General features: G+C 42.3%; 1 protein-coding gene across 4 annotated transcripts in view; it reads left to right on the top strand.

Moving 5' to 3' along the window:
* Positions 1 to 8139, top strand: part of LOC128604858 (NACHT, LRR and PYD domains-containing protein 3-like) — a 440358-nt gene that overhangs the window by 232128 nt on the left and 200091 nt on the right. The window contains exons 1-7 of one of the 4 annotated variants that reach the window (XM_053619921.1): positions 3843 to 4025; positions 4314 to 4623; positions 4783 to 4904; positions 5363 to 5479; positions 5889 to 5943; positions 6178 to 6382; positions 6667 to 8139. The exon at positions 6667 to 8139 is cut by the window's right edge and continues 301 nt beyond it. The exons of 2 other annotated variants lie outside the window; for them this stretch is intronic. In XM_053619921.1, coding sequence (XP_053475896.1) covers positions 4852 to 4904; positions 5363 to 5479; positions 5889 to 5943; positions 6178 to 6382; positions 6667 to 8139 — 1903 coding nt within the window. In that variant the 5' untranslated portion in view covers positions 3843 to 4025; positions 4314 to 4623; positions 4783 to 4851. Of the gene's footprint in view, positions 1 to 3842; positions 4026 to 4313; positions 4624 to 4782; positions 4905 to 5362; positions 5480 to 5888; positions 5944 to 6177; positions 6383 to 6666 lie in introns of those variants that run through there. One more of the 4 variants, XM_053619922.1, reaches the window with a different exon arrangement.

Below are 8139 nucleotides of genomic sequence, written 5' to 3'. Positions count from 1 at the left end.
ACAAATGGGGCGCAAATACTTTCGAATGCCGGACTCTAGGGAACCAATATATTCGAGAGGCGAAAGCGTAGGGTGTCAATAATTTCGCGTGCCGGACGCTAAGGGCGCCAATACTTTCGCGAGCCAGACAGATGGGGCGCCAGCATTGTTAGAGCCGGCTGTGTAGTGCGCCAATACTTTTTAGAGCCAGCCGTCAAGGGTGCCAGTACTTTTGAGAGCTGGCCGTGCGGGGTGCCAATACTTTTGAGCGCCGGCCGGGTAGGGTGCCAATACTTCTGAGAGCCGAACAGATCGTGTGCCAATACATCCTAGAGCCGAACGTGTACGGGGGCAAAACTTTTAGAGCTTCATCTCCTGTTTGAAGTATTCCTCAAAAATTCCTCACCTCTCTCTCTCTCTCTCTAAACCCCGCCCATACACGTGTTTCACCGGTAGACAGTACTTTCTGTCAAACTGTCAATCGAAGTAGTGTGCTAATTTATGATCTTTGTGTTTTCCTGACCAACAGTTTGTAGGTAGTCTAATTTATGATCTTTGTGTTTTCCTGAGCAACAGTTTGTAGGTAGTCTAATTTATGATGTTTGTGTTTTCCTGACCAACAGTTTGTAGGTAGTCTAATTTATGATCTTTGTGTTTTCCTGACCAACAGTTTGTAGGTAGTCTAATTTATGATCTTTGTGTTTTCCTGAGCAACAGTTTGTAGGTAGTCTAATTTATGATCTTTGTGTTTTCCTGAGCAACAGTTTGTAGGTAGTCTAATTTATGATCTTTGTGTTTTCCTGACCAACAGTTTGTAGGTAGTCTAATTTATGATCTTTGTGTTTTCCTGACCAACAGTTTGTAGGTAGTCTAATTTATGATCTTTGTGTTTTCCTGAGCAACAGTTTGTAGGTAGTCTAATTTATGATCTTTGTGTTTTCCTGACCAACAGTTTGTAGGTAGTCTAATTTATGATCTTTGTGTTTTCCTGAGCAACAGTTTGTAGGTAGTCTAATTTATGATCTTTGTGTTTTCCTGAGCAACAGTTTGTAGGTAGTCTAATTTATGATCTTTGTGTTTTCCTGAGCAAGAGTTTTGTGTGGAGACACTTATTTTATGACCGGGGGTCGTGGTGTAATCCTATCAGTATGTTTATGATAATGAGTTGGGGTCTGGGGGTGTTAATGGCTTTACGATACCCCCAGCAATAGGTGGACTCTATGTTTAAAAGTGGAGTCAGTTACACAGAAGTTTCTAAGATCTCGGCTGTGTACCAGTGTTTGCGCTGTGTGATTTAAACGAACCTGCGGCTTCTCATTTTAGCACCACTAAAGTTTTATTTTTATTTTGAGGAATACTTCAAAGAGGAGGTGGCTGTCTATCGTAACAGTAAGTGTTTTATTAGTGGTGCTTGAAAAGCACTACTATTGTTCTCTTGCATACTTATTATTATTATTATTATTATTATTATTATTATTATTCCACTTTTTTTCGGCGCGTAACTAGTCCCGCACCGTTTGTCGGAGATCGACGGGTGAGGTGTCGAATCGATCGGCTTATTGAGCAGAGGTGTGCTATGACTTTTATAAGCGATCGGAATGCTGGAATTCCCGCTACGGAAGCTCAAATTCGGAAAATTTCCCATAGACTTGCATTGAGTTTCGAAAGTATTGGCCCTCTAAGGAGAAAGCTCTAAAAGTTTTGCCTCCGTACACGTTCGGCTCTAGAATGTATTGGCACGCGATCTGTTCGGCTCTCAAAAGTATTGGCACCCTTTCTGGCCGGCGCTCAAAAGTATTGGGACCCCGCACGGCCAGCTCTCAAAAGTACTGGCGCCCTTGACAGTCAGCTCTAAAAAGTATTGGCGCACTACACAGCCTGCTCTAACAATGCTGGCGCCCTATCTGTCCGGCTCTCGAAAGTATTGGCGCCCTACGCTGTCGGCTCTCGAAAATATTGGCACCCTATTTGTCCAGCTTTAAAAGTATTAGCACCCTAAACAGCCAGTATAGTGCTAACACATGCTAGTAACATGCCAGCATGATGCTAAAGCATGCTAGCATGATGCTAAAACATGTTAGCATGATGCTACAACAAGCTAGCATGATGCTAAAACATGCTAGCCTGATGTAAAACATGCTAGCATGATGCTAAAACGTGCAAGCATGATGCTAAAACGTGCAAGCATGATGCTAAAACGTGCAAGCATGATGCTAAAACGTGCAAGCATGATGGTAAAACATGCTAAAACATGCTAGCAGGATGCTAAAACATGTTAAAACATGCTAGCATGATGCTAACACATGCTAAAACATGCTAGCATCATGCTAAAGCCCTGTAGCAACCTATCCATCCGGCTCTCGAAAGTATTGGCGCCCGATCCAAATTTTGCCAGTGCAAGCACCACTCACATTTTCTTCAGGAAATGTACCGGTCTAGTTCTTATAATAATTATTCTTCTTCTTCCACTTTTTTCGGCGCGTAACTTCTCTCGCGTTTGTCGGAGATTGAAGGGTGAGGTGTCAAAGTGATCGGCTTATTGAGCAGATTTGTGCTATGACTTTTATAAGCGAATGGAATTCCCGAATTCCCGCTACGGAAGCTCAAAGTCAGAAAATTTCCCATAGACTTGCATTGAGTTGTGAAAGTATTGGCCCTCTAAACAGAAAGCTCTAAAAGAATTGCCTCCGTACACATTTGGCTCTAAAATGTATTGGCACACGATCTGTTCAGCTCTCAGAAGTATTGGCACCCTATCTGGCCGCCTCTCAAAAGTACTGGCACCCTTGATGGTCAGCTCTAAAAGGTATTGGCGCACTACACGGCCAGCTCCAACAGTGCTTGCGCCCTATCTGTCCGGCTCTCAAAAGTATTGGCGCCCTTCGCCATCGGCTCTTGAAAGTATTGGCGCCCCATTCCTGTTTTGCCATGACGAGCACCATCCACATTTTCTTCAGGAAATGTACCAGTCTAGTTATTATTATAATTAATGGTGCTTGAAAAGCACTACTATTGTTCTTCAGCCAACTTAGTATTAATAATAATAATAATAATAATAATAATAATAATAATATTATTATTATTATTATTATTATTATTATTATAATTAATGGTGCTTGAAAAGCACTATTATTGTTATTCGGCAAACTTATTATAATTATAATTCTTCTTCTTCTTCTTCCACTTTTTTTTTCGGTGTGAAACTAGTCTCGCACCGTTTGTCGGAGATCGACGGTTGAGGTGTCAAATCGATCGGCTTATTGAGGAGAGGTGTGCTATGCATTACGGAAGTGATCGGAATGTCGGCATTCCCGGTACAGAAGCTCAAAGTCAGAAAGTCGGAAAATTTCCCATAGACTTGCATTGAGTTGCGAAAGAATTGGCGCTCTACACCGCCAGCTTTAAAAGAATTGCCTCCATACACGCCCGGCTCTAAAAAGTATTGGCAGCCAATCTGTCCGGCTCTCAGAAGTATTGGCGCCCTATCTGGAATGCTCTCAAAAGTATTGGCACCCTATCTGGCCGACTCTTAAAAATATTGGCACCCCTCATGGCTGGCTCTCCAAAGTATTTCCGCCCTACACGGCCAGCTCTAAAAAGTATAGCTGCACTACACGGCCGGCTCTCAGAAATATTGGCGCCCTGTGCCTCCAGCTCTCAAAAGAATTGACGCCCATCGCGTCCAGCTCTCAAAAGTATTGCCACCCTACGCCGTCAGCTGTCAAAAGTATTGACACCCCACTCTTCTGGCTGTCGAAAGTATTGGCGCCTGATCCGAATTTTGCCATGGCAAGCAGCACACATTTTCTTCAGGAAATGTACTGGTCTAGTTTATTATTATTATTATTATTATTGTTGTGTGTGTGTGTGTGTGTGTGTGTGTGTCTGTCTTATTATTTCTGTGTCTGTGTTATTATTTCAGACATCAGATATTTCTCATCTATATTAAATGTTTTCTACACATTTGATCATTTTAGAAAATGTTTGAAGGATTTTTACACGCACCCCTGCTCTCATCAGACAGAACCTCGATTGGGAAACACTGGGTTAGTTACTCGTCTGACCCTTAACTTACTCTCCATCATCACTTTTATTCTGAGTAACATTCATTATTCACACAAACACTACTTACACAGCAATCCTCACTAATATCAGGATACTCGCTCTCATTAAGGGGAAACCAGAAAAAATACATTTCTGCAGATATTTAAGTAAACTTACTCAGTGTATGAGTTCTGCTTCTTTATCTAATGATCTGCTGAGTGTTTCTAGTTCCTGTTATTTTATTTTAGTTTATATATTTGTATAGAGCTCTGACAGTTGTTCGTGCACAGCTGAATGAAGTCACGAGATAATAAATGAAGGTAATGAAATGATAATGTGTGTGATGTAGATTTTACCAGACTGTTAATTCTGTTCTCTGTATTTGCAGCGTTTTCAGGCTTATACTTTCAGTATTTACAGGCCTGTGCTCGATGGATCAGAAAGCTGTCTGAAAAGAAACCATATCTGTGTGTGTGTGTGTTTATTACCCTACCTCACTGCCCCTCCCCCTCTGCAGAATAAAGGTTAGGAAGTGAAAGTGAAAGTCAGTCTCCATTTTGTGTCGAGGGGAAAATACACCATTTCAGGAGTAAAAACACAGTGAGTATCTACATCTAAACCTATAATATATAAACACACTGAATGTACACTAGATGCAGAAGAGTTTTGTGGGTTTGTACTGAAGTTTGAATGTACACAGGTTGTTTTATGACTTGATACAGAGACTATTTCCTGTAAGTGAACTCTGCGCTGATACAGGGTTTGATTTAACACACCGATGTTGGAGTGAAGTAAACGTGTGTCCTGCTGTAATCTGGAGAAGGAGACATGACCTCCAACATGAGTGTGTCTGGAAAACAGGACTTAAAGAGAGACGAGAGGTGAGTTACTTTTCCATTCACCAGCAATAAATACACACCGTCTCATGGAACAGATCTGTATCTCTAAACACTCACTAGTTAACAGAGGAACTAAACTTTGGTTTAAGGTGTTTAATAGCAGTGAATATATCACTGATCTGATCTAAGAACAGTTTAGAGAAATCATTCACTGAGAGAAGAGTAAAAAGGACTGTGTAATGTGGAGGAGAAGAGCAGCGTAGCTTTGAGTCAGTGAACTCTACAGGCTTTAAGACCCAGCTGAGTCAGTTATCTGTGACTGGGACTCCTGACATCAGTGTAATTCCTGAGGTATGGGGCGTGTCTCCTGTTTGAATAAGTGTGCAGACTGGAGCTGAATTAAAAAGATGGAATGATTGGTGTTTAATGATGAACACATTGTGTAACAGTGCTGAGACAGCAGAGTATTAATTATTGCTGATATTTCTGTTTAATTCTAGAATGATGGAGGGAAAGAGATCAGACTCACCAGAACCCAGCTGTGTGTCCATGAAGAGTGACCAATCAATGGGTCGTCCAATTTACTTCAGAGACGGAGCCAGTTCTCCTGATGTGAGGTCAGTACAGTGAGGTGTTTTACAGCAGTGTTCCACCTGATCAAACCCACTGGTCTCATTCTGAAGCCCTTCATGATCTTTATCAGGTGTTGAAGCAGTAAAACACTAAAGTGTGCAGTGCCGCAGCTCTCGGACTGGCGGTGAGGAAAACTGCTTTAAGAGTTCAGTTCAGTCTGCAGTCCCTGAGCTGGAGGGTCTGTGGTGCTACACAACAACATTTACACCTGGGACATTAATGACTAGATCACTATTTTATTCATGAACATGTTAGTGTCAGTGAGAAATCCTGAAATCAGTGTATTGTGTTAAGAGGATAGTGTAAATACCTGTCTCTGTATGTATTAGTGTGTGTTGTGCAGCTATGAATACATATAGTCTATATCACATCATGTGTTTTATTTCTTCACAGACCACAACAGAAGAAATCAAACCTCAGCAGAAATCAGCTGGACTCCATATTCAAGGTGTGTGTCTTTTTAATGTGTGTAAATTGTGTGTGAGCAGGTTGCAGGTTTTTTATTTAAGATCATGACAATTTACAGGTTTATTGATGTGCAGCAGCATTGTGGGTAATCAGGCAGAATTTCAGCTGTAACTGTGGGAATAGAAAGAGACTTTTCTTCTTTTCATAAAATAAAAGCATCTCTCAGTGTGTAACATTATAATATTTAGATGTGTTCCTGTGTGTTTCTAACCAGGAGCTGGAACACAAAGTCATCTCTCTGATAAAGAATGAGCTGAAGAGGTTTAGGAAGCTCCTGAGTCCAGATTACCCAGCATGCACTGAGAGGGAGGTGCAGGATGAGGAGGATCTGCACAGTGTCAGAGACGGAGCGCTGAATATCACACTGCACGTCCTGAAGAACATGAACCACACAGATCTCGCTAACACACTGCACAACAGTAAGAGCTCTGAGTCATGGCTTTATTCCATCAGGTTCACTTTAGCGAGAGGAAATAGTTTTAGATAGGAACACTTTTAGTTTGAAGTTCGAGTTTAGTATCATGTACATCTGCTGCTGTTCTGTTCTGTTCGTGGTCCAGCTTGTGGTGACTCTGTACAATGGTCCTGTTCCTTCAGGAATATTTACTACATGAATCAGGAATGAACAGCAGCATTTGAATTTGACATTTAATCCTGTGTTCAGTGATTTTACATTAAAACACGTTATTACTTTGTTTATTAGAGTCTGTGGCCTCTGTGTATCAGCCAAAGCTGAAATCCAGCCTGAGAGAGAAGTTTAAAAGAATTAATGAAGGAATCTCACAGCATGGAAGCTCAGCACTTCTGAATGAGATCTACACAGAGCTCTACATCACAGAGGGTTGGAGTGGAGACGTCAATAATGAACATGAGGTGAGACAGATTGAGACAGTGTCCAGGAGACCAGCAGCACAGGAGACACCCATCAAATGTAATGATCTCTTTAAAGACAAGTCCATCAGAAGAGTGCTGACTAAAGGAGTTGCTGGAATTGGAAAAACAGTCTCTGTGCAGAAGTTCATTCTGGACTGGGCTGAAGGAAAAGCAAATCAGGACGTCACCTTCATGTTTCCACTTCCCTTTAGAGAGCTGAATCTGATGAAGCAGAAACATCTCAGTCTGATGGATCTTCTTCATCACTTTTTCCCTGAAATGAGAAAACTACAATTAATAGACTCCTACAAAGTGCTGTTGATCTTTGATGGTCTGGATGAGTGTCGACTTCCTCTAAATTTCCAGAAGAATGAGAGACTGTGTGATGTGACAGAGTCAGCCTCAGTGGACGTGCTGCTGACGAACCTCATCAAGGGGAATCTGCTTCCCTCTGCTCTCCTCTGGATCACCTCTCGACCAGGAGCAGCCAATCAGATCCCTCCTGAGTGTGTAGACCAGGTAACAGAGGTACGAGGGTTCAGTGATCCTCAGAAAGAGGAGTACTTCAGGAAGAGGATCAGTGATCAGGGCCTGGCCGATAAAATCATCTCACACATGAAGTCTTCAAGAAGCCTCCACATCATGTGCCACATCCCAGTATTCTGCTGGATCTCAGCCACTGTTCTAGAGAGAATGTTGGGTGAAGCAGAGAGTGGAGAGATCCCCAAGACTCTGACTCAAATGTTCACACACTTCCTGATCTTTCAGATCAAACACAAGGACCAAAAGTACCATCAGAAATGTGACCCTGATCCTCAGCAGACCAGAGAGAGTATCCTGGCACTGGGAAAACTGGCTTTCCAACAGCTGGAGAAAGGAAACCTGATCTTCTATGAGGAAGACCTGAGAGAGTGTGGCATTGATGTGAGAGAAGCGTCAGTGTACTCAGGAGTGTGTACCCAAATCTTCAGAGAGGAGTTTGGGCTTCACCTGGGGAAGGTGTTCAGCTTTGTACATCTGAGTGTTCAGGAGTTTCTGGCTGCTTTATATGCATTTTTCTGCTTTATTTTTAGAAAGACAAATGTGTTAGTGGAGCAAAGCACTGGACGTTCTAATTTCTTCAGAAAGTCAGACATGTCTGATCTCCTCAGGAGTGCAGTGGACAAGGCCTTACAGAGTGAGAACGGACACCTGGACCTGTTCCTCCGCTTCCTTCTGGGTCTCTCACTGGAGTCCAATCAGACTCTCTTACGAGGCTTAATGCCACAGACAGGAAGCAGCTCTCACAGCACACAGGAAACAG

This window comes from Ictalurus furcatus, unplaced genomic scaffold (genome assembly GCF_023375685.1).
Source record: "Ictalurus furcatus strain D&B unplaced genomic scaffold, Billie_1.0 scf4, whole genome shotgun sequence".
Taxonomy (NCBI): Eukaryota; Metazoa; Chordata; class Actinopteri; order Siluriformes; family Ictaluridae; genus Ictalurus; species Ictalurus furcatus.
This window is presented reverse-complemented; position numbering and strand designations above follow the sequence as displayed.